This window comes from Akebia trifoliata, chromosome 11, assembly GCF_017979445.1.
Source record: "Akebia trifoliata isolate Shusen 1 chromosome 11, ASM1797944v1, whole genome shotgun sequence".
Classification (NCBI taxonomy): Eukaryota; Viridiplantae; Streptophyta; class Magnoliopsida; order Ranunculales; family Lardizabalaceae; genus Akebia; species Akebia trifoliata.
The window spans coordinates 6063291-6089334 of record NC_141385.1 but is presented as its reverse complement, the minus strand read 5'-3'; the positions used below and the strand labels follow the sequence as shown (position 1 = coordinate 6089334).

The 26044-nt window shown below is 34.0% G+C and overlaps 2 protein-coding genes and 1 long non-coding RNA gene across 3 annotated transcripts; 2 read left to right on the top strand and 1 right to left on the bottom strand.

Annotated features, from left to right (window-relative positions):
• Nucleotides 1-176: 176 nt before the first annotated feature.
• On the bottom strand, nt 177-10120 carry MSRB1 (methionine sulfoxide reductase B 1). The gene is made up of 5 exons (XM_086458052.1): nt 9862-10120; nt 1301-1412; nt 873-938; nt 535-732; nt 177-440 (listed from the first exon to the last, which is right to left on the bottom strand). The coding sequence occupies exons 1-5, from the start codon at nt 10088-10090 to the stop codon at nt 413-415; spliced, it is 633 nt and encodes a 210-aa protein (XP_086314178.1). The 5' UTR covers nt 10091-10120; the 3' UTR covers nt 177-412.
• Nucleotides 10121-15510: 5390 nt separating this feature from the next.
• LOC147390582 (uncharacterized) lies at nt 15511-16378 on the top strand. The gene is made up of 3 exons (XR_015183204.1): nt 15511-15716; nt 15834-15883; nt 15980-16378. It is a non-coding gene; the product is annotated as an uncharacterized LOC147390582 (long non-coding RNA).
• A 2398-nt stretch (nt 16379-18776) lies between these two features.
• LOC147390581 (Pentatricopeptide repeat (PPR) superfamily protein) lies at nt 18777-20815 on the top strand. Its single transcript, XM_086417395.1, has one exon. The coding sequence runs from the start codon at nt 18879-18881 to the stop codon at nt 20631-20633; it is 1755 nt and encodes a 584-aa protein (XP_086273521.1). The 5' UTR covers nt 18777-18878; the 3' UTR covers nt 20634-20815.
• The last annotated feature ends 5229 nt before the right edge of the window (nt 20816-26044 follow it).

Here is a 26044-nt window from a genome sequence, read left to right as displayed (position 1 = left end):
TGATTTTCCCAGAAAAATAATTTTCAGGTGTATGATTGCATATTTTTCCTACCCAAAGAAATTTTCCACTCAGAGGGAAAATGTTTTCACACTCCATTCCCCAAAATACCTCCTAACGTTATTCTCTTAGGATTGCCCCCCACCTCAAAAACTGAAAAACAACACCCTCCTTGACATTTTCAAGTGCAATCACATGGTGGAATTCATCTTTCCATAAAAATTTCCCAAAGAATTCATATTCCCTTGAAAATGAATTATTCCCTGAAATCATACAGATCTTAAAACAAGAGCATAATAATTAGGCCAAGTGTTGTGTAATATACAACATATGCATACAACTGACCCATGTGAAAATGATAGAACTCTCGACTCATGACTGCCGATCCTTTGATATAACCCTTGGAACCGTCTTCTATTTTGGTTTCAGTTTCAGGGAAACACTGCATAAATGACCACATTAGACACCAAGTTGATACAAGACTTGACTTAAAGAATGAGATGTAAATTTATAAGTGGGAAGAAATATTTTTTTACCTATTAATACAATATCGCTTTCCAGTCGGTGGTGGCCCATCGTCGAAGACATGACCAAGATGAGCCCCACAAGCTGCACAGACAACTTCCTGACGGGGCATGAAAATGATCGACATATCTAACTTTGATTTTACATTTTTTTCTATAGGCTCATAGTAAGATGGCCAACCAGTTCCGCTGTCAAATTTTGTGGATGATCTAGAGAAAATAAAGCCATATAATCAATTTGAATAGCTTAATCAAGGTCGCAAAAGGGAAGGCTTCCCAAAACTCACCCAAATATATCTACTTCATTCACTTTGTAAGCAAGGCTTTTATGAAAAGGAGAAACTACTTACTCAAATAGGGGAGTGTCACAACAGATGCAATGATAAGTTCCTGGGGTTTTAGTGTTCCAGTACTCACTGAAAATGAGAAAATAATAATAAAATAGATTAAGAAAATTACAATGACAGCATTTGATGAAAAATGATGTAGGCCCAATAGGAGAGAAACTAACAGAAAGTTGATTGAAATGGTTTGATCAGGTGCAACGAAGGCTGATTATTGCAATTTTTTTTTTTTTTTTGCAAGGAAAGTGAGATTAGTGGTCAGTAATTAGTACGTGAAGACGGATTAAAAAAAATCATGATCTCAGGGTACAGGATAGGGCCATTATGCAGTAATAAAGAAAATCATGTATATTAGCAAATCTTTCTAAGAAAAAAATACAGATTTTAATGAAACAGTAGCACAATGGAGCTACTGTAGGCAATATAAAGCATACCCACTGAAAGCCCTCTCGGTTCCCTTCTGACGAGTAACGTAAAATTGTTCACTTGTAAGCCGCTGCTTCCACTCTTCCTCGCTTGTGGAGGCATAATCCACCTTGCCTGCCTCTGCTTAACAAAAGGCAAAACCAATACTTGATGGCAGAATACTAGAGATATTAAAGAGCAGTGGCTACAAGACTACAGTATGAATTGATATCTTGTAAACACATCATAAGGATTGCAAGTTCAATCATAGATGTTAATTGAACTTCACCAGTGAAAGGTAAGTGTCCTGTTAAAAGCCTGGAACAGAACATGAGGAAGGGAAACATAAAACCATGAAAAATCTCAAAAATAATTACGATAATTCATGATTTCACATTTCAAAATTTAAAACCCAAATTTCACATTCATCAAAATAAAACTTAAATTGACCCAGATCCATAGATTCATACTTCAAATTTTCCAAGTTTCAATTTCTCAAACAAAAAAACAACACCTAGAGTGTCACAACCACATTAACAAAAAAAGAAGATAACACCACTCTAACAGTAGAATTAGTGGACTAGGCTCGCCGACGAGAAACAACTACAAATAGGGAATATGGAAAAATAGTGGATGTAAAAGGCAGATAAGGGCATGCAAAAATTAAAAGAAAAGATGAATGATATATTATATATATACACAAAAATGGTGTGTGCCTCCCCTAAAGCCTAAGCTTGTTCAATGTCTTAGTGTAAGGTGTAAACCTTCGAGGAAAAAGAGCCGTGCCTCAAAGCGCCCACAGCTTTCTGATTTTTACGCCATGAGGCCCTCAGCACAAAAACCATTTTCTCGATTACAACCCTCCACATCACAAAAACCAGGGAAAAACTAGAAGCGAAGAACACCACTCCTCAACTCCGGTTGTCATACGAAAACAAAAGACTTGAGGGATCAAGGAAAAATGATGATCGATGCGATGATAACAGCATCCATTTTAGGGCATATCTCCCACTTTCCTGACTATCAGTGTGCTTTTTATTATTCTCAGTTTTGATGAATGACAAGATTATCACGGAATAATGAACATACTAAATAGGAGAATAAAAAGGAGTTCCCCACACGCATAAGTTAGGTCTGTAAGAACTTGGTCAACAAGTGGGTTCATTCATTTTTGCTTTTTACAGGTATGGTCAAAATCACTTTTGTATTACAAACATGCCAAATGTTATCCCAAAAAGGACAAAAAAAACAAAAACATAGCTCCTACTGCTGAATCTTGACTATGTAGGTTTATAACAAAGACAGGGACAGATGTCAGAGTGTGACACAACTACAAAGTGTAAGACACTGAGCCCCACAAACTGGATATACAAACGCTTTGCAAGGTGAATAGTCATGTGTCTGACATGCGGTGTGACAAAATTCATCGAGAATATACACACACAAAAATGTGTCACTGTCTGGCATGTGTGATGTGCACCTTGTATATGAGGAGGATGTGGAAAAGAAAGAAGTAAACAAGCAATAAATAGTAGCCACTGCCAATCAGCAAAGAAGATTCAAAGGAATTCTGGAAAGAGATTTTGTGATGACATGTATCTATGAAGTGAAAGATCTCCAATACTTACTTATCATAAGCTTAACCCACAGAAGATTGCATTATGTTGTATTATCCAAAAGATCAAAGATAATCCTCGTGATCTTGAGTTTCAAATGGGAATGAATGCACCACTATTTAATGTTGTAGGAATGTTAGGGACGTAATAGGCATTTTTAATCTTTTAGGTTGGGGTATATGATGTATGTTGGGGGCAATATTACATTTTTAGCAATTCCTCTCCCCTACAGTGTTTAAACAAGATGCCAGCCAGCTTTTCTGCCTTTGGTCGAGATCTTTCAGAAACCTTACATACATAGCCAATTTCAATTGAAAATCCCCGGGTTTATGGTCACTCATAGTGTTCCATTAAGGGAATTGTGTAATTATACATCCAAGAAAAATAGCATTTACTGTAGAAAAGAATCTAATATTCCTTCCCTTTCTTCCTCTCTTCTTTCTCTTTCTATACATGGTATTAGAGATTCCAGACATGATTACTCTATGAATATTCATCCAAACCATCAATTCCAAAAGGCTTTCTACCGTGAAGAAATATTTATACAGTGTAACTAGAAATTAGTCGTAGGCTCATAGCCATATAATCTACTGAAGTCAACGAGATGTGCAACGAACATCAACAACTCAGACAGTCAAATCATGTCGAGATTAATGTGGTCTGACCTATTTCGCCTACTGTCTCCAAATATAAGATCAATTTCTCCATTCAAATAATCATCTACCTCATGTTTAAACGTCCTAGCAAGGCAAAAATTGTGTTTTCCTCTGATCTGATTCCTTCTTGCTTGCTTTGGGGAGCTGTATTTGTTGATTATTGGGTTGTTCTTTCATGAATAACCTGTTAAGTGCAGTGCCTGGTTGACATATGGATATTTTGAGCACCTAATTGCATTATTTAAGGTTTCATCCATGTTTTTTATCTTCGCTCTATGACTGATATTGATGATATTCAAATCTTGCCTTCCTTCTATAATTGCTAATTGTGCCTAGGGGCGGAGCCGGGATTTGTCTTCGTGGGAGAAACTAAGACCCTAAAAATATTTAAAAATTTTGTGGGGGCAATAGCGGCGGATTTTGTTTTCCACCGCTGTTATTTGTCGCAGTAGCATATAAATCATTATATTTTTTTAAAATTCTTGTGGGGGCAAGTGCCCCCACTGTAAATTCACCCTTGATTGTACCCTATGTCAATTTGATTGACACTCAATAAGCCCATAATCATATTTCTTAAAATTTGGTTATTTCAGTTTTTTTTCTAATTCCTATCCCCATGTGTTGTTCGTCCCATATCCTTCATATTTAATATTGTGCTCTGTTAATCTTCCTTGATGGGTACTATTGTTTGAGATATTACAAGTGAAGATACTTCTTCTAATTCCATTGTGGACCATAGTATTGAGAGAATCCCTACTCTATCTTTTGGCGAGGCTCACCCACTTTACATTATTACATTCCAATTGAATGGAACAAATTTCATGCAATGGTTCCAATCCATCAAGATTTTTTCTTACTAATAGTAACATTTTGGGCTGGCTTCTGTACTTAATGAAACGCCAAACGAGCAATGGGCTTTAGAAATGTAGGACTACCAAAGAGGTTGAGGGCAGTGTTACTATGTTATTAGACCTACTCATGCTAAATAATGTGGCACTGATGCATCAACTTCATTGTCGAATAGAGATACCAAGGGAGAATTTACACTGGGGGCACTTTCCCCTACAAGAAATTTTAAAAAATATAAGGATTTATATGCTACAGAGACAGATAACAATGACGGAAAACAAAATCCGCTACTATTGCCCCCACAAAATTTTCAAATATTTTAAGGGTCTTAGTTGCCTCCAAGAAGACAAAATCCTGGCTCCGCCCATTTGAGAGTCAATTCTTTTTGGCCTTGGGATGTGGATGAGCAATGGTAACATTTGAAGAAAGTAAAGTTTTTGAGCTCCAAGGATTAGAGTCCAAATCATCAATCAACCTAGTCTCTCTACCTTGGATTCGGGCAAATTTGTTGATTGGAGAGAAGAAAAGCAATACTATTCATACATTAAGAAGTCCCAACAGGTGGTTCTAATAGCCGTGAGGACATGGTCCTTAGCAATAGCCACAAAACAGTCAATGGAGACCTTAGACAGATTAGCAAAGGTCAAAGGGGTAATCAACAAAATAGACATGCTTGTAAATTAGGAGGTCCAAATAATGGGGGTTCCAATAGAAGTTGGGGTAGGGTCCTTAGCAATAGCCACAAAACAATCAATGGGAATGTCGACAGTTGACTACACATTGTCAGATGCCTAACCATGCAGTAAAACATTTTAGCACTTACTGTCAGCCTTTACGATGGTGGAAAACATTTATCTTCCACTCCGGTGACTAGTGGAGAGACTTTAGCCACCCTAAAAGCGTCTAGTCAAAATACCCAAATTTCTTACAACTCCTCTCACTCATATGATAAGAGTACAAACTCCTGGAATTGATTTCTAGCAAGTTTAGTGCCTAGATCGGTGAGCGCATCCTTTATATACCTCATCTTGCTCATAGGGTATTGATGCTTTCACTCTTATGTCATTGACTCACTCTTCCTCTTAGGTCATTGATTCATAGGCCACTTATCCATGACTAGTATGTTTAACCTTTTTAGCTCACTTCATTCCCTTCCCATGCCTACTTCTATTCAAGTAACTGATGGATCCTAATTTCCCTTGTTAGAAGGGGCAGTTCAAGTTTTACCTTCATTGTCCCTTAAACTTTACATGTTCCCAGACGTATTGAAGTTAATTTCCACTACATTCGAGTGGCTCCTAAGGCTAGATCTTCAAACCTAGTGACCAATATCTTGACTACAACTTCTTCCTAGTCCACAAATTTAGCAAGTATGTCTGAGCTCGTCATGTTTGATGTATATTTTCTAACTTGAAGGTGAAATGTAAGAAAGCCAAAGACATAATAAGCATCGTGGGATCAGTAAAATTTTGCATGACCTAAGCAGGACAAGCAGAACCTCAATATACATAAATTAAGCAACTTGACCCAACCGCAATAGAAGACCCAAACTGCTAATATTATTGAGATGCGTAAAATCAAATAGTACAATGTGCGCAAGATGGCACCCAATGTCGACTCTCAAGTATCCGATCCCGAGTCCCCCAATCCTAGATTGAAGATTACCCTTGGTCTTTGCTCATAGACCACTCTCAAGTCTAGAGATCATTTAATCCTAATATTACTAGGTCCCTAATTCGAAAGTGATCAATTACTCGGTCCCAAGTGCAAAAATTATTCAAACCAAGCTAAAAGTTAAAATCAGAATGCATCTCAAGTACTGATAATGCGAGATAACACGATTGCGAGAAAGATATGATACAATCAAAAGACATAATTTGACTTAATTGATATGAGGAATCATCATCAAATTAATTCTTTACAACAATCATTACTCAAAGCATGTTGATTTGATGTTTCACCTACCCTGCCTACTTTTAATACATTAATAAACAGATAAAAGATCTCGTGTAAGGAGGAGACTTTTTGGCACAAGCAAAAAGTTCTACGAATGTAATCAAATGAAAAAACAATTAATTGACTTAGGAGTCTAGCGATATAGTCGATGATTTGATCTAAAGTACAGCTGGCCGAAGATCTGTTCCACCAAAATGCAATTTTTATTTGGATCAATTAGTAGGGGGCTGGTTGGGGGGGGTAAATGCATCTTCAAATTCAAATTTGAATCAAAGACACATGGTTGGCTCTTACTTTTTAAAACAAGACTTCTTGATGACCCCCTACTTCTGGAATTCTCATTAAGGAAAGGATTGATAACATGTCTCTTTCAAGTTCGAAAGTAAAGAAAAATTACGATCACGCTGTGGGTTTTTTGCTACATATGAATAGTATATGTCATTTTCTCTTGAATTGTCTTTAATGCCAACAACTTTTGTCTTAGCCCTTCCTTTTTATTTTTTATCACTTTTTCTTATGGAACTAGCCTTCTTTGTAACAAATACTAAACCCCAGACAAAAGCCAAAGGTTTCTCCAAATATTGTGATAGAAACTGCAAATCCCTTTGTTCGTTATCTATGACAACCTAGAAATCATAAATCATCTTCGTCATTCTTTGGTCTTTACTTCAAAACTATAATATTGGATTGTTTATACCTTGACAATGCCAAAACTCAAACTTTGAACTTGTTTCCACGGGTTTCTTCAACACAACATTGTGGTGGTTTAATGATACGATGAAATAGGATTGGACATCAATTATAATCCGTTTCTGGAGCCACCAACTCCACTTGCTTCTTGACAAGACTTTGTGAAAACCGTTAAGATGCCCCATGGATAAAAGCTTGGTCAAGATGAGTAATCCCTCTTCTTCTAGGTCGAAAAGAGTAGCTCCTCTAGCAAGTTCTAAGCTTCCGAGTTTTCTAGAAGAAAAGAACTTGCACCATCTATTAGATGTAAACGATTTATCACACAATGCTTATTGGTAGAAACACGAATTTTTTTTGTTCCGGTTGAATGAAAAATTTCCCATAATGGTCGTTGATTTTTCAGAGTGAATCTCCAGGCAACCATTCATAACTCAAGATCCACTCTGCCAAACATGATAAAATCACTTACCAAATATTAAAAATCAAAAATAAAAAGAACGGGAAGAACACAAAGAATTTACGGGGTTCGTCACTTGAATCATCACCACGTCCCCCCACTTTTGAGCAAATTCATAAATTTTCTATTCACCTATAATTGTAACCCCAATTTTGTGTTGCGAGAAGCCCCCTTACAAGAGATGTTGCCTCTATTTATAACACAATGAAAATAGGTAGGATCGGTGAAACATCAAATTAATATAGTTTGAATAATTAGTGTAATAGGTTAGCGGTCAGACAAATAGTTATTTATCATATCAACCAAGTCAAGTCGGGCTTCTTACTTGTATCACAGCTTTTTTCAAAAATTGTGACATCATATACAAACAGTACTCGAGATGCATCCCAACTCTAACTCTTGACCCAATTCCAATAATCTTCAAACTTAGGATCAAGTAATTGATCATATTCGGACTTGGGGCCTAACCAATTTAGGATCAGATAATCTTTGGATTCGAGAACAGAATATTTCTGACTTTGGACCAAGGATAATATCCGATCTCAAGACTACGGGGTCTAGATCAAGTTTTATCCTAGTAGGTTGAGCTATACGATTTTACGAATCTCAAGAAAAATAAATTTGGATCAGAACTTTTGTTACTATAGTTATGTCAAGTTGCCTAATTTTATGTTGGGGGTAATCATATCACTCTCATTGTCCTAACCCAAGGCAACATAAGTAATTACATATCCAAGCATAAATAACACTTCGGGTAAAGAAGAATCTAAATTTATCTCTCATTCTTCTTCCTCCTTTCTATCTTTTTCCCTACAAGCATCTCTAATAAGTTGCTTACAACAAAGAGTATGGAGCTATTGAGAAAGAATGATCCACCAAATTGGACTCAAGTTCTTCTAAAAAAATATTGGGTAGTGTTGCATTTTCAAAAAGATTGGCCATAATGCTTACCAAGTAGAGCTTATTTTTTGTTATAAAAAAGCAGAGCTTATTTAGAAAATGAAGATTCCAACCATATTTAACGCCTCAAACATCGTACCTATCAACAAAGACTGAAAGCATTGAGGAAGAAATGTATAATGAGCCATTTCCAAATTCTTTTAAACCATGTAAGAATGATGTCGTCACCAACCTATGACAAGATTATAAGTCAATATGTTTTAGGATGAATTTTAGAAAGTGGTTGAATAGAAATGAAGACAATGACAGTTTTTACTTTAAAAAGTGATATTGTCATGTGAGGAATTCTGTCTGAATATAAGTAATTTAGCTAGTACAGTTATTAGCAAGTGTTAGGAGCTTATTTAGCCGAACCCAAGTCTATATAAATATCAAACATCCCATGCACACAGAATTAACTTGTTTTGCTTTGTTGGTATTTGGTATTGAAACTCTAAAGAGTCTGTTCATAAGCTTTGCACATAAGGTTAATCATTATTGGTGCATACTCTCCACTACGAATTTTCTTTTCAATGCATTTGGTTTCACCTACCTCCCCATAAGTTCCAGATTGACCAAAGATATGCATGGAGAAGAATTGCAAAAACCATAAATTAAAACCAAGCTTCAAATCTCAAGGAGGAACTCAACAACCCAAAAACAGTAGAACAACCTATCCAAGATTTTTGATCAATCCCACACCAATCCAATCCAAGTTTTCAACAGAATCATTGAAGAAAATAACAAATTCCATCAGAAAATCAGCACAAAAAAATAATAGATAACAATAAAATCAGCAAAAGCTTCAAACATCATGAAGAAACTCAACCACAAATCCACACCTATCCAATTACAATTTTAAACATACACAAAAACAACTAGAAATCCCATAGGAATAAGAAAACTTGTCATCCAAAGCTGCAAGCAATATAAATAAACTCACCCACAACGAAAACCCAATAGAATCAAAAGAGATTTCCATGCTTTTAGATTCAATTCCAATAGCAAAACCAATTCAAGTTTTTGACAGAAAACATTAAATAAAATAAAATTCATGAAATTTACAAAACTAGATTGTTTATAAAACAAAACTAAAAACACAAGAAACGAATTACAGACAAAAAGTAAATAAATAAATAAATAATTAAACAAGATAGTGAATTACAGAACATCATATTCTTCAACAAAGCCTTGTCCCAAAAAAAAATCAGAAACAGAATTAGAGACAAAAAGTGAAAATTAATCATGATGATGAATTGGGTTTACAAATTAGAAGCTAAAGAACAGGTTACATATATATATATATATATATATATATATATATATATATATATATATATATATATATATATATATATATACAGAAATTAAATAATAATTAGTGAACTACTAAGAAAATATGACATTTAGGGATAGAGAGATTAAACCTTGAATGTTGTCTGGTTTCTGAGAAGAAGGAAAGGAACCCATTGCACGAAAGGTTCGTGAGAACCTCTGTGATTTTTTTAGAGCTCGAAAATTGAAGAAAACAATCTGAGATTTGGGTAGAAAAGGGGGCTGTGCGGAAGATATGTAGTCGGTAGGAAGGCTGAGACTCCTGACGCTATTCAAAGCCATTGCTGTGGACCAAACCACTACCTCAAAATCCAATTTCATATATTATTAAAAAAATGTTCTCTGGAGCGACAATCCAGAACTCTTCAGAGGAGCTGCAAAGTTGCGATGTTTTCCTCGCTTAGATGTTGAAACTCTCTAGCAAACAGACGGTCGAGATGCTAATGATTCCAATCTCTATGTATCCCTAGGAATATGTTCATTTAAGACCTTGTTAGGAGTGGATTGACTGTTTTAACTTCATTTTTCATATATAATTTGATTTTACCCTATACATGGAAAATAAGACTAAAATGTCGTTGAAAACTGATTGAAAAATAAGATAAGAAATTCATTTCTCTTTTTTTTAATCTTTTATATTTATATAAGATTTTTTTTTTAAGTATTTTATTTTTAATTTTTCAAGTAACTAAATTTAAGGCTCCTATTGTTGCTTCTGAATAAAGATGTCTGTGAGGGTTAAGGTTTGAATTGATTATCTATATCGATCTTTACTGGTTTACTATTTCGATTAGACTTCTATCCTTGTTTGGTTAGTATTTGAAGAGTCCAACTTTGAAGCGGGCAGCCCGCTCCAAATATTTGGTACAACCTCTTCACAGCATAATGTAGTACAATGATGAGTCGTGCTGGAGTGACTTCAAGCTGTAACCTTACATCGCACTTCTTGACGTAAATGTAAATAGGACCATAGATGCTTTTTCATTCGTATCTTGATGAAAAGCATGTATGGTTTCCATACACTTTCACGTCAAGAGGTAAAAAATTTATCGTATTTGAGGATTGATTGATTAAGGGTCGAACAACTTGTAAATCACTTACAGCTAATGGCACTCCATCAGTTGAAAAATACTCCTTCCGCTCCCTTTGTATGGTTGCACTTCAAAAATAACATGTTGCACTCCTCCTTAAATGTTGTCCGCCACCATTTTTAGCATCTCATTCCACATCCATTCATAGTAGGGAGGCACCCCACCGGTTCATGTTGTGGTTTCCAATCTTGGTTTGCCATCTCAACTTGATCTCAAAGGCACAAATTTTTCAAAGTGAAATCAAGAGAATACCACACACAGGGGGGGGGCATCGTTGAACCCACCATAGTTTTAACAGCAGAGCAGTTCATGTTGTGGTTTCCAATCTTGGTTTGCCATCTCAACTTGATCTCAAAGGCACAAATTTTTCAAAGTGAAATCAAGAGAATACCACACACAGGGGGGGGCATCGTTGAACCCACCATAGTTTTAACAGCAGAGCAGCTCTACATCAAGACAAAGTTGTTAACCGAAAACCCATTACCCTTATCCTTGTTATCTTGACCCTCAACCTTACCCTCTTGGCTGTTTGAGGATAAAAGCTAAGTGACTTGATCACAGACTATGAATTTCAGTTACAAATCTAAGACATGTCTTGCATATTTCCAAAGAGAGTCTGTAATCAAGGGCGGATTTAGAGTGGGGGCAATGGGGGCACTTGCCCCCATAAGAATTTTCAAACCTTCTTTGGAGTAATGAACTATTGCATTCCAATTTGTTTTACACTCTTAGTTGTCCTTACAAAACAGTTGCCATTATTATGTTGCCCCAAAAAAAAAAATTATAATCTTCATTGCCCTCACAAAAAAACTTTCACTCTTACATTGACCCCACATGAGTTAAATCCTGGCTCCGCCCCTGTCTGTAATGAACATCACAGCAACTACTCACTCTTATCTTATTAATATGTAGATTCGCCAAGTTAATTAGCCGGTCCCTTAATCAGGGGATTGTATGAACTTTTTTACAAAAAACAATTGTAGAATTTTGTGACCATTGTTGGTTCCATTGAATTTTGGAGTCATCACCTGGACTTCATTCGATTGAATTTCAAGTTCTAAACCTATGATTTTCGCATGTACTTATTTTTTTGTTTAGAATGGCCATATACCATGAAAGCAGATCTTGCTAGTGTAGATGGGCAAGGAATCCTAGCAACACCAACTTTTACTAATGCCACACCAATTCCTATGTAAATCATCAAAGAAATGCACACAGTTGATGTGGCGTAAGTAAAAGTTGGTGTGGCAATATTAACTCTCTTTATCTACAACTCTTTGATCCTTTACATTGGAATTAGTGTGACATTAGCAAAAGTTGGTGTGGCAAGAGTAGTTCTCTTTATTTAATTTAGAAACACTTTTGTTCAAAGTAACTAAGATTAGATATAAGTCACAATTATAAAAAATGAGAATAATTGTGATGCTTTAGAAATTTTAGTCCCTCTTTCAATGAGTAAACTTTTAAGCCCCTAGAGAGGCAGAGTTTAGCTTTTTGTATTAAGTTTACTGGTAAAATCCTTAATGGATGAGTCCATAATGATTTTTTTTTTTTTTTACATTCAATTATAGTTAGTTTTTCCCATTTCTTCAATCCTATTTCTAAGAGCACTTGTCAGAAGATATTGTTTATCTCTGCCTCTAATTTCCTAGTATATTGCCTTTTACTGGCTGATTATAATTCACTCCTCTCTCAATATTAATAAGCTACAAGACATGGAGTTACAATTCCATGTCTCCACTAATATCCTTCATTTGAGTACAAGTTTCCTTCTTGACATTTTTAGTCTTAAACTTCACATATGCAATCCATTAGGGATGCAATTTGGTCCAGTTCAAATCGTGAACCGAGCCAAACCAATAGCTTTGGGCTATTTTTGTTCGATTTAAAATAAGTTGTGGTTCAGTTCTAAGTTTAGAAAACGGAGAACTGGTCAATTTGGTTAGGTTCCGATTCAAGGTTTATATAGAATCGAACCAAACCGAGAATCAAATCTTATGTAATAAATAAATTTATTTTAGGAGTTAGGATATAGATTAATGACTTCTTTATAGATAAATTAATGATATTTTTATGAATAGAATAATAATTTATTATATGAAATTTTATGTTTATTACTTATTTATTTATAAAAAATATGTCATTTCCAACAAAGTTTATAGGATACTGGCAATCTATGGAACCGAACCAAATCAAATCAACCTTCGTTTGGTTTGGGTTGGTTTGGTTCTATTGGCATTTCAATTCTAATTCTGGTTCTTATTTAATGGAATCGAACTATATTGATTCGGTTTCGATTTATCCACAAATCAAACCAAGTTGCACCCCTAGAATCGTGGATTCTAGGGACTTGGGCTTGATTGATGCCATCACCGAGTTACATACATAATGATGAATAGGTGACTTTGAAATCTTATTTTGTATGTGAATTTTTTTTTTTTTTTTTGGGTAGCACAGGGAGTATCTCCACCTTAGGTGAGACTAGTTTACTTGGGGCTGTACACACCATCCCACCTTGTAAGTAGCCACTTTACGTGGAGATGCATATAAAGACTCGAAGTCACGACCTGGAGAGTAAATCCAATTGTGCCTTACCATCTTTCCTAACCCTTGGTGAGTATCTTGTATATATTTGATGTATTGTAAATGTCTTGTATTTTGTTGCGCTATGTAGAACTGCGAGCTTCCTAGGGGTGTAAGGACGAAGCCCTAGTTCTGAATTTTTTAAGGAATATGAAAGAGGCAATTGTGTAATATTTTCTTAAAGGATTTCCTTTTTTTTGTGGGTGGGGGGGGGGGGGCGGGGGGGAGTTTCTATTTTGAGGAGTTTTACTTGTTTTGTTAACTCTCGGTTATATAAATAGAGATCTCTAGGGATATAAAACTTAAGAGAGAAAATAGTAGTTGTTCATATTCTACTCCGTGAATGTAGGTATACTGTCAAACTACGTGAATCCTTATGTTTTGTATGATTTGTGTTATCTTTGCTCTTACGATTTTTTTCACAATTGATTGGTGTATTGTTGCATGTATTGATGAGTATAATTGAACTAGGATGGAGTTTTAAAAATACTTTGCAAGGTACTATACATGTTTTGTTAATGAAGATTGAGCTTTACCCTATTGAATAAAAAAAGTAATTCTTTTTTATCATTTAATAGAAAAGTAAAATTCAACGGCTCTTAGCCATTGAATGTTAAAAAAAATATTCAAGGTTCTTGACTGTCGAGTAACATATTCTATAGTAAAAGCCATTAAATATCTATATAATAAAATAGTTGTGTTGCAATGACCTCAAGATTGTACATCACATCACACTTTCTTGATGTCGAAGTGTGTAGGAAGCATAGATATTTTGTCACTTGTATCTTGATGAAAAGCATCCATTGTTCCTACACACTTCCACATCAAGAAAGTGCGATGTGAGGTACAATCTTGAGATCACTTCAACATTATTCATAATTAAACACAATTGTAAGACTCATTTTAGTGGGAGACAAATGCGATTAGGATAAACTTCCCAACCACTTTTCTCATCACTACACCCCCTCTAATTTTACTATATTTCATCTTTTATTCTTTTAACCCACTTTATTATTTTTTATCTTTAACTCCTAAACCTCAAAAAAGTTAATAATACCCCCAATTTTAATTTTTTTGATTTTTACTTTCTTAAATTTAATTGTCTTTACTCTATTCTTTTCTTTTTCAATAATACACTTCTAGCTTTACTATTTTTTCTCATTTACTCCTTTCATCCTAAAGGTTTTTCTTATAAATACCTTTTTAATTATATTATTTTTTTCTTTTTTATCCTTTAACACCCAAAGAGGATGCCCATGTCGTAGGCACGGGTAACTCTAGTTTTCAATAGGCAAAGGCCATCAAAAATCGATCAAGAGTTAAGATTGCCAAATTTATTTTTCAATAAGAGACAACATTAATTGTGTTCCACAACAAAAGTTGGTAATAATGTTCATTACATTTATCTCTAATAGCCATCACATAGGTCGATTTTTAATATTTTAAGTACTAAAAGAACTCATTGAAATGCACCTTAACCTAATCATTTCCATTATTATTATTATTATTATTATTATTATTATTATTAAAATGCTCTAAAGAATTTTTTTATATTATCAAAATACCCTCAAATACCTATTTCCAAGGAGTATTAAATGTAATGTTTGCCCTTGGGGTGTGGGAGGAGGGCTCCAATCCTCCACCTTGGGTGCATACGATCCGCACTCTTTATAGAATATCAGATTGACCAATCACACAAATCCATGTGTACTGAAAGCATCCCCAAATTACAAAACTACCCTCATTAGACTACGTGGGATTAATCATTCCAAATTATGAGAAATATTGAATTGATTTTGTTTTAAAAATATATATATATCTCTCAAATTTAACATAGACGGACAGGTACAAATATACGGGTTGATGATGGTGATGCAAGAAATACTGGATGCACGTAGATGCATTTAAAATAGCATGCGCGTCGGTCACGCAAGCATCCCTCTGTTTCTGAGCTTGTGTTGGTGCATATATGGACGAATGTAAAAGTATCGAAACATAACTCCAGTGTCTTATTAGCCAGACTAGTCCAACTCTTCTTACATTAAACAACCCTCTTTTTCAGTAATCTGTCTCCAAGCCCACGTCACTTGTTTCTTCTCTTGCTCCCTATCCTAAGACCTCTTTCTCTCTCTCTCTCTCTCTCTCTCCCCTTTCCTCACAAAAGAAAGAGATGGATTTCTCTTCTTCTTCTTCTTCATTATCTTTAATCCTTTGTATCTTCTTACTATTCAGTCTCCTTTCATATCCATGTCAAGCCATGAGAGAACTTAAAGGTAAAAGAAAAGATAATGAAACCCATTAATTTTTCTCTCTCCCCTTCCCCCCCCCCCCCTCTCTCTCTCTCTCTCTCACTATTTTCTGTTAATTATTTGTAAATGGGTTTTTTTCAGTTGTTGAAATTGACTCGGTGAAGGGATCATTAGTTGGTGTTGCAGACAAGGTAAGAGATGGTTTTCTATTTTTCTTCTTCTTATTCTGATTTGCTGATTATTTATTTTTGTTAATTCAACCTTTTTTTTTTTTTTTCATTTTATAGTTATTAAAGGAAAGAAGCGACCATATCCCAAGAGTGGAGTTACATGAAGTTCATTCAGGGCCAAATCCCATAAGCAATTCCTCCCCAGTGCGAAAAAAGATGACCAGCTTAAAAGGAAATCCTTGACTCTCTCTCTCTCCAATAATTTTATGTTATATAAAATTTTGTTACCTTGCTTTGCAAATAAAGGATGAGTTATTAATGAAATCGACTTTGGAGGTGTGGACCTATTAAATTAATGGGTTACCATGATATCAAAGGAAGTGGAAACCAAATTGGTAGCTCTTTTGAGCTTTGAATAGAAAACATTACTATTATTTTTTCATGTTTTGAAGCTCAAAAAATCTATTATTCCATTTATTTTATTTTTTTTAATAGAAAAACTCAATTGATATACAATATTTGAAGGTCCAATCAAAATGTTATTTTAGGTTGAACTTTCATGTTAATTTTGCTAATTTCGGAATGAGCTGAATTTTGGTGATTGATTAAAATTTAGCCTCGTATTGAAGATTTCTACCATCAATCGGGTCATTTTTCATGGCACATAATTAGAGCCATGAAATTCGTTAGGGTTTGATATCTTGAAAAAAATGTTAAAAAAATCCAATTGTTAGAAATTACTAAACAACCTCCAAGGGGTGTAGCTTAGTGGTAAAAGTAGCGATAGGTGTTTGCTCCTTCTAGTCTTGTGTTCAAAATTGAGTGGCTTATTGATTTACCCCGTTACACGGTAAGAAATTTCTTAGGGTCGGAACATGCAATTGTAGAGATTATTCCATATCCCAAAACGAGTGTGAAATACCCTACGTTATAAAAATTAAAAAAATTATTAAACAGCTTGATTTTAAGTGAAGGTCCAACAAATGAATGATCAAAATATTAATGGGACCAATGGAAAAAAAGAACCATGACATCCGTTAGGGTTTAGAGCTCTTGCTAAAAATGCTAAAAATCCAATTACAAGAAATTATCAACCTACCAGATTTTTGTCAAAAGTCCACAAAGGGGATAGCCAAAGAAATAATGGGGTCAATGGGACAAAAGAATGTGTATTATGGAAACAATTTGTTGGATTAAAATTTGGGAAGAAGTTGCAATTTTTTTTAAACAATTTGAATCTGTCTAATTCAACGTTCACGTGGTTAACTTTATGAATAATTCATTGTGTGATTGTGTTCATATTGATCTCACATTGACTTCAAGACTTGGTGCAGATTAAACATGAAATTATACAATAATCGTGATAATATGACTCGCCAGGTGGCATACTCAATCGACTCCCTGACGTGACAAGTTCAAGAATTGTAGATTTGTATGCATCGGGATGCATGATTGCACTTCCCCATGAAAAAAGTGCATCTTGAGGTATACAGATCTACTGTTCTCGAACTTGTCCACTTGGCGAGTCATATTATCAATACTCATTATATAAATGTTAGAATACGTCACCACAATTTTTTGGTACACAAAAAAGAATATATTAATAGGGCTTACAAGGAGATGAGTTGAAGTTTTTTCTCTTGATTCGATGTTTTGTGAGGACTATATGTTCTCTTTTAAATGAAGATATGAAGATAATCTTGATAAAAAGTCGATCATATCTACCATTTAAACCAAATCAACATGGAACTCGATTAACTTTATATTAAAATGGAATCTGCTTTTGATAAAGTTAAAAGTGTACGAATCAATTGATTTCGTTGAAAATGAACTCAATGATGAGAAAATCATTTGTGCCAAAAATCTAAGAAGAACTTTAGCATGACTGTGTTAATCAAGCTAGAAGCCTTACTAAGACTTTTGAGCATGCATGCCATGTGGAGGGAAAGCTGGCAATAGTTGGTTACCTAATACTAAGTAACTATTGTTGCTTTTCTCTTTCCGTAGCATGTCCACCAACTTTTTTTTTTTAACATCATGTTAAAATTCAGATGTTAATTTATCATTTTACACTCTTATTATTATTATTATTTTTTTTTTTTTCAAAATTAATATTTATGAAAACGTGATCAACTTTTGACTATTCCTGTTTATTGTTCAATTTAAATTTACGAAATAGTCACTTTAAAACTTTCAAATTCGTTACCAGTTCACATTTTAATAATTAAAACGAACAATGGGTTAGAATTGAAAATTCATCCAAAATTGATCACGAAATAATAATTTATTCTTTTTATTTAATATAATTTTTTTTTAATTTTTGTGTTTATGCATTTACACTCTCACGCTTGAACCTATTTATTCACAGAGATATTTTTATTTAAATAAAAAATATATATTTTAAAAAGGTAAAATTATCTTTACACAAAGTAAAAAAATCATTTTTTAATTCTTTGATTGGCAGCAAGTAGAAAAAAAGGTAGTGAGCTCATTAGTAACTTATAATGGAGGTAAATGGAATTGTTAAAACGTTACGTGATCCGTTAGGGGTTAGATATAAAATTATGATGGATTTTGTTATAATACATGTTAAAGTGTAATAAATACACTTTGGAATTTGAGAGTATTTTGATAAAAATAAATAACTTTATACTAACATTTCCGATATAAAATTCAATTTCCAAAGTGTATTTATTGAACTTTAAAGTGTGCCTTAACAAGACCCAATTGTGGTAAATCACAGAGTTGAAAGTGTAATTTACCCTATTCTATATTCACAAAAAAACACATGTAGGTGTATGTCTAAATAGGATCATGGTAACGTAAAGTACCCTCAAATGCTATTCCCAAAGTTTATTTATTGCACTTAAATGTATGCGTTTAGAACACACGTTAACAAAAACCCGTCTTAATAAAGCATATTGTATAGGGCTCCCTTTCTACTAAATATTTAATTCTTCCCCCTTTTAAAGAATGCGGTCATTTGGAGAGTGAAGACCGTTGTTCACAATAATCCATGCCACCATTTCCCGCTCTTTTTCGGAATTTGATACCTTTCTCAAGTTCATGTGTTGGATTCTCGACTGTTGTCAAGAAATCCTCCAATTCCTTCATCTGTACCATGAATTACGTCAAAATGGTTACTTCGTCGCATAATCCTATGTTCTCGGAGCACCTAAGAAATGATAGATTAGACGAAGCTCGTGGGATTTTCGATGAGATCCCATCTCCTGGTGTGCATCTGTACACTATGATGATCATGGGTTATTGCCGAATCAATAGAATCGACAAAGCGCTTCAATTGTTCTACAAAATGCCGATTCGGGATATTGTTTCTTGGAATTCCATGATGAAAGGGTGCCTTGATTGTGGGGATTTAGAAATGGCTCGCAAGCTTTTCAAAGAAATGCCGCACAGAAATGTTGTCTCTTGGACAACAATTATAAATGGGTTTGCACAATTTGGAAGAGTTGAAATGGCAGAGGAATTGTTTGGTATGATGCCTTGGAGAGATATGGCTGCATGGAATTCAATGCTTTTTGGGTTTTGTAGTAATGGTAGAATTGAAGATGCTTGTAAACTGTTTAAGAAGATGCCTCATCGAAATTTAATTTCATGGACTACGATGATTGGTGGGCTTGATCAGTGTGGGCAGAGTGATGAAGCATTGTCTTTCTTTCAGCAAATGCGAGCTTCAGGGGTTGAACCCACTTCGAGCACGTTCTCTTGTGTACTAACGGCTTGTGCAAGCATATCATCTTTACATAGAGGTGTTCAACTTCATGCCCATTTAGTCAAGTCCGGGTATGTTCTTGACACTTTTATTTCTACTTCGCTTATAACATTTTATGCAAACTGTAAGCAAATTGAGAATTCTCTCAAGGTTTTTCAAGAAAATTTGCAAACAACTGTGGTTACATGGACGGCTCTTTTAACAGGTTATAGTTTGAATGGTAAGCATGAAGATGCTTTGGATGTGTTCCGTGACATGGTAAATGCTGGGATCTTACCCAATCAATCCACTTTTACTAGTGCTTTAAACTCTTGTTGTGGATTAGATAATCTTGATAGAGGGAAAGAGATCCATACGAAAGCTATTAAACTAGGCTTGGATCATGATGTGTTTGTGGGTAATTCTCTTATCGTTTTATATTCCAAATTCGGAAACTTATACGATGGAGTGACTGTGTTCAACAACATGAGCAAGAGAAACCTTGTTTCATGGAACTCTATCATTGTTGGGTGTGCACAAAACGGGAATGGCACATTGGCTCTCGAATTCTTTGATCGGATGGTAGGCTCTAAGGTAAAACCAGATGAGATCACATTTGTTGGGTTGCTTACCGCTTGTAGTCATTCTAGGATGCTAGAGAAAGGGAATTACTTATTTCAGTTATTAAATCGAGATCCATCCATCAAAGTGAGTCTTGAGCATTATGCCTGCATGGTTGATGTCTTGGGTCGATGTGGAAAGTTGGAGGAGGCAGAGGAGTTCATTAAAAGGATGCCCATGAAAGCCAACTCCATGGTTTGGCTAGCTTTGCTTAGTGCTTGTAGAGCACATTCTAATCTAGAAGTAGCCACAAGAGCCGCACAATTTGTTTTTGATCTAGAACCACATAATAGTGCAGCTTATGTTTTATTATGTAATATATATGCTTCCGCTGGTAGATGGAACGATGTCTCACGAATAAGGGGAATGATGAAAGAGAGAGGGATTGTAAAACAACCAGGTTCTAGTTGGGTTACACTAATGGGTGATGGGCATTAGTTTCTTCGTGAAGATTCATCCCACCAATTGAGTAAGAAAATATATTGGTTACGTTCCTGATCCGATCAACAGTTTTCTTTGCATGATGTAGAAGATGAGAAGATGGAAGTGATGGTAGGAGGCTTTCTTTTGGATTTTGGGTTGGTGTTAGTATCACAAAGGGACGTAAAATAAGGGGGATGAAGAACCCTCGTGTATCTGGGGATTTCCATTCTGCTATCAAGCTTACATCGAGGATTTGTTGGCGTGAGATCACTATAAGGGACTCAAGTTGCCTCCATCACTTTAGGGATGGAAACTGTTCTAGTGGGAGTGATTTTTTGCTCACAGAATTTTTGAAAAGTATAATATTTTTCATTAAAGATGTTGAATTTTAGTAATTTTCTTTGACTCAAACCTGTTAGGGCCGGATTAGGGCTTAGTCGGTGGGCAGGTCAAATATTTCATAGGAGCTAGTCACCTCAATTGAGCCAACTCGGGCGAGTCACATATTTATACTCCTATTGGGCCTAAGTAGACTATGTCAGAGCTTTACCCTACAGCCCCGAAACAGGTTTGAGTTTATTTTTGGGTTTTATACAAAATTAAATTTGGAGATATTTAGAATCATATATATATATATATATATATATTTAATCAAAATAGGGATCCAATATCCATACTAATTGAGAGAAGGTTAGAGATAAAAGTAATTATTATTTATGATTATGTTTTAATTATCATTTATTACAAGATCATACATCTAAAATATAATAACTGGTCAGCGAGGTTAACCATTCTTTGGCCCTAACCTGGTCGGGATTTAAATGGTTGAAAATTTTGAGCCGAGTCCCGCCTTCCATCCTACCTCTGCAGGCTCTAGATCAAGGCCCTAATCCTTTTTTTGGGGGTATAGCAAGCCAATGGACTAAATTGGCAGTAGGCCTAACTTAGGGTATAAAATGGCCTTGGACCGGATTTGAATATATCCATATTCATTTCCAAATTTTTTTTATTTGGATCTGAATCCGAATCGGATTAAAAGAATGACAGTAAGTTGGATCAGTTCCCATCCAGCTCAGTTGTAATAAAGATTACTTTTGTATCAAATCCATGAATGAAGTTAGTTAAAAGCTCTTTCCTTTCATTGCAATTATTTCTGCACTATGTGAAAACTAAACAATTTGACAAAAAATTCGACGGGCCAAAGCCCACAATTTTAAAAATCTAATTTCGATGGCCCTTGGTGGTTGAAATTTTTTATGTTCGCCAATGCAACGGTTTAGAATCATCAAAATTTTCCCATCCTTCATTAATTTGATGTTTTTTGTCCATTAAAAAATAATAATTTGACAATCAAAACCTTGGTCCATTGAATTTTATGAAAATTTATGGCCTCTGATCAACAAATATAGGCTTTTTCTCACATTGTGCTGGGCATATGGGATTTATAAGCACAAATAATATCAAGACATGAGGCACATATGGAACACTTTGACCTTAGAGATACCTACAGTGGGACCTATAATGCAGTTGGTCTTGACCTTTGCACGTAAAAGATAGTTTAAGTGGTAATGTCACTATGTCTAGAAGACTTAAACTAATACACCAACCATAATGGTTTATGGTTGTTGAACTATCTTGGTGTGTCTGGGCTTTTAACTTTATGAGATAAGAATCAAAGCTTGTATCGGGAGACAAGAATTTATAAAACTAAACTTCACTTTTGGAAAGTTTTGCCTTTTAGAGAAAGAATGATGTGTCGGCAAAGGAAGTTAAATACAATTTGGGGAAGAAAAAGTGTTCTCTTTCATTTATACAGTGAAAGGTTAATGAAAAGTACATTTACCACAAGACTTTCACTTACCCTTGAATTTAAAACATCTCCCTATATTTTATTTTTTTCAAGCAATCCATTACAAATTATTATTTTTATTCTAATTAGCCCATTTCGTCTATTTGTTTTCGTTGGTGCTGTGGGGACAATTGTTTTTGTTAGCATCAAATATACCTCGAGATGCATGTGCGATGTGCTTAAGATGCTGCCCTAACACGATCAAAACTTGAACTAGACGACCTTCTATTTTCTCACCACTTGTTGCAAAGCAGGATGATGGATCTCCTGTACTTCTCTTGCTTTTATAGGTAAAGATTGGGACCATCCATTAATGTTATTTATGTAGAATGAGGAGGTTTCCATTAACCTAGACTCATGGTTCTATGTATATCTCTAATAAATGAATATGTATTGGTATGTGAGATGGTATTGCATACCTTTATGTATTAGGGTGCTCCACTTATAAGAAGTGATACATTGCTACACACCTCAATATATTAGGGTGTTAACACTTTCAAAACATGGTTAATTATAATCTGGTTTTTATAAAATATGAATAATTATTGTCAGATCATATAAAATTCTTACATTCTCCCACTTGATCTAATAATACTTAATTCATAATTACTTTTTAAAAATATTTGAAAATGACTCTCTGAATTTAGAACTTTGAAAAGACATTCAAGTGTGTTCTCTTTTAAAAAACAAATTAGGGTGGATTAATATTTCATGAGTTGAAAATGAGTTATTTACAATTCTAGCTCGCAATTCATATTAATTATGAAAACGTGAACAATCACGTTTTCGTTAAAAAGAAAAAAAAAAATCAGAACAAAGTGACTATTTCGTAGGTTTAAAGTGAAATTATCACTTTAAACCTACGAAATAGTCACTTTAAAAACCTCCAAATTCATTATCATTCATGTTTTGGTAATTAAAATTGACGGTAAGCCAGAAGCGTAAATTCGTCAAAAGTTGATCACTTTTTTGTAAATATCTTAACATATTATCCATATTTTTTGGCATCACTTGTATCACATAAGATGGAATTCTTGGTTTTTTTAATCTTGGTAGAAAGTTAATGTTTGATTACTTGTAGGGAGAAAATATGGGAAAGAAAGCATATTCTTAGGGTGTTTTAATTGAACATGTTATTTGGATAGCATGTGGCCTCTCCTTGACATGTAGTTAGGCATTGATTGGGTGTCAAAAAGATGCCTAACCCAATGAGGCACGATCCACTCAATGCTCAGTAGATTGGATATTGTGATAGCATTGTGATTGCAGTTATTTAATTAGTAGGTATCAGAGAATGCACATATAAAGTATTATTTATTTTTTCAATGCAAATAAACATTTATTGTGTAAAAGACCATCATATCATTATTTGTTTTCACTAAATAACAAAATGGGTAGAAGTATTATTGAAAAAAAAAAGTGTTGGTGAATACTAACGTCCCCATGAGGTCTTGGACATTAGCATTCCCCTATATATATATATATATAAATGCAAGTAGGTAAGTAAAAATAATTATATATTTGTGTGGTTTTTAAACCTCATTTTGTGTTGTCTATCGTCTTCTTTTAAATGAATTTTCTTTTTATAGACAAGAAGCCAATGCCATTATCGATGACCAATTTTCAGTCATGCTCATAGTATTAAATTTGATATATTTCTATGAAATATTTCTATTTTCATTATTTATTTTGAGAAATATTATGATGAATAGTGAATTTCAACTAAAGAATTAAATTTTAAGTAAAGTATAAAATTTGATAAATAGTAAATTTCAACTGAATATTATTTTAAGATTATACAATTCAAAAAATTCTGATATAAATTATAAATTATATTTAGAAAGGACTTATAGTATAATACTAATATTTATTAATAGAAAATTTGTAAATAAAATTCATTTACTAGCATCTTATGTTGATGGATTGATCCATCAATACATTTATGTAAACATTTACACAATCATTCATGTTTTAATTAGTAAGATATATGAAAAAAAATTTCATATGTATTTCAAGATAAAAACGTAATAACACACAAATATAATTCTTAATAGTTACTTTATTTAAACAACTATTTTACATATTAAGATCATGTAACTAAGTTAACATTCATATTCTCTAGGGTACTTTTGTCATTCACCGTCAAACTCTTAAATATTTGCACATAAGTGTAAGTATAATTGACATCGTTTATCTTGATTCCCACACTTTTTTTTTTTTTTGCTTTGGCAAGACACACCTTCCAACCATCCTAGCACGTGTTAGCAGTTAAATATAGTCACTTTCAAGTGGAGCAGCATATAGAGATTCAAAGGTGTGGCTTGGGGAGCATACTCAGTTGCCCTTCAAATATTATATTTTATTAATTTATTGATTGAATTTGAATGTTTATTTTATGAGTACTAATGTTTTTTTTGGTGCACGCTTCTAACATGTTTGCTCATAGTCCAACATACATTTGACATGTGACATGAATGACATCATCAATAGATATAATTTCTCTCTTTTGCTCGTTGCCCACATACTTATATTTTAAGATTTCAAATCTTAAAAAAGGTCGTTGGGACCACTTTGAGTATCACATTGACAATCTAATAACACAACCTTTTTAGATTTCATGAATATATATATATATATATATTTCATGAAATAATTTTTAAAGTTCATATAATCTTAAAAAAGGTCGTTGGGACCACATAGATTATTACATTGACAATCCAATAATACAACCTTTTTAGATTTTATGAAAATATCTATATTCAAAAATATCTATATCTATATATATATTGTTTTTTAAACTTAATCAAAGGTGTTGAAAATGAACGGCCACTGAGCACTCAAATTTAAAAATAAAATTCAACGATAAAAAATAATCATTTATTATTATTATTTTTTTAAGTTCATATAATTTTGTCGTCTACAACTCCGTTGCATCGGATCAAGTTTTTGAATGTCAAAAGGTGACCAGATTTGACAGTTCTCTATTTTTTTATTATGGGCAAGAGAGAGAAAGGGGCGTAAGGGAATGCGTCATATTATCAAAATTCTTATATTATTTTTCACAATTTTAATAAAATTTCATCAATATTTATATCATTTTGTATAATATGTTCATCATTTCAAAAATTGTATTAATTTCAATATTTTTTATTTTGATACTAGTCAAAATTTAATGGGTTTGGTTAACGTGTGCCCTGGGCAAACATTTAGGGTTGGTAACGGGACAAGTGTGGGTCAGGTAAGATTTCTACTGAATCCATACCCGAATTAAAACATACACTCATATCTAATTTTTAACCCGAATTTTAGGATAATACCAAAATCCAAATTTTTACCCAATTTTTAGGTGGATAATCATATCCAATTTTTTAATCGGGTCATCCAAATTTTTACCTTCTGGTCTGATAATGAGTAATCAGGTAGGATATGGCGTATATTCATATCTGACCCAACAAAGTTTTTGAGTAAATGGGTATCGAGTAATATTATCCAAATTATTAATGAAGTAGGCAAAACCTGGGCCATATCCGATTTATTCGGATCGGATGAGGCAGCCCAACACAAGTTATAGTCAAAT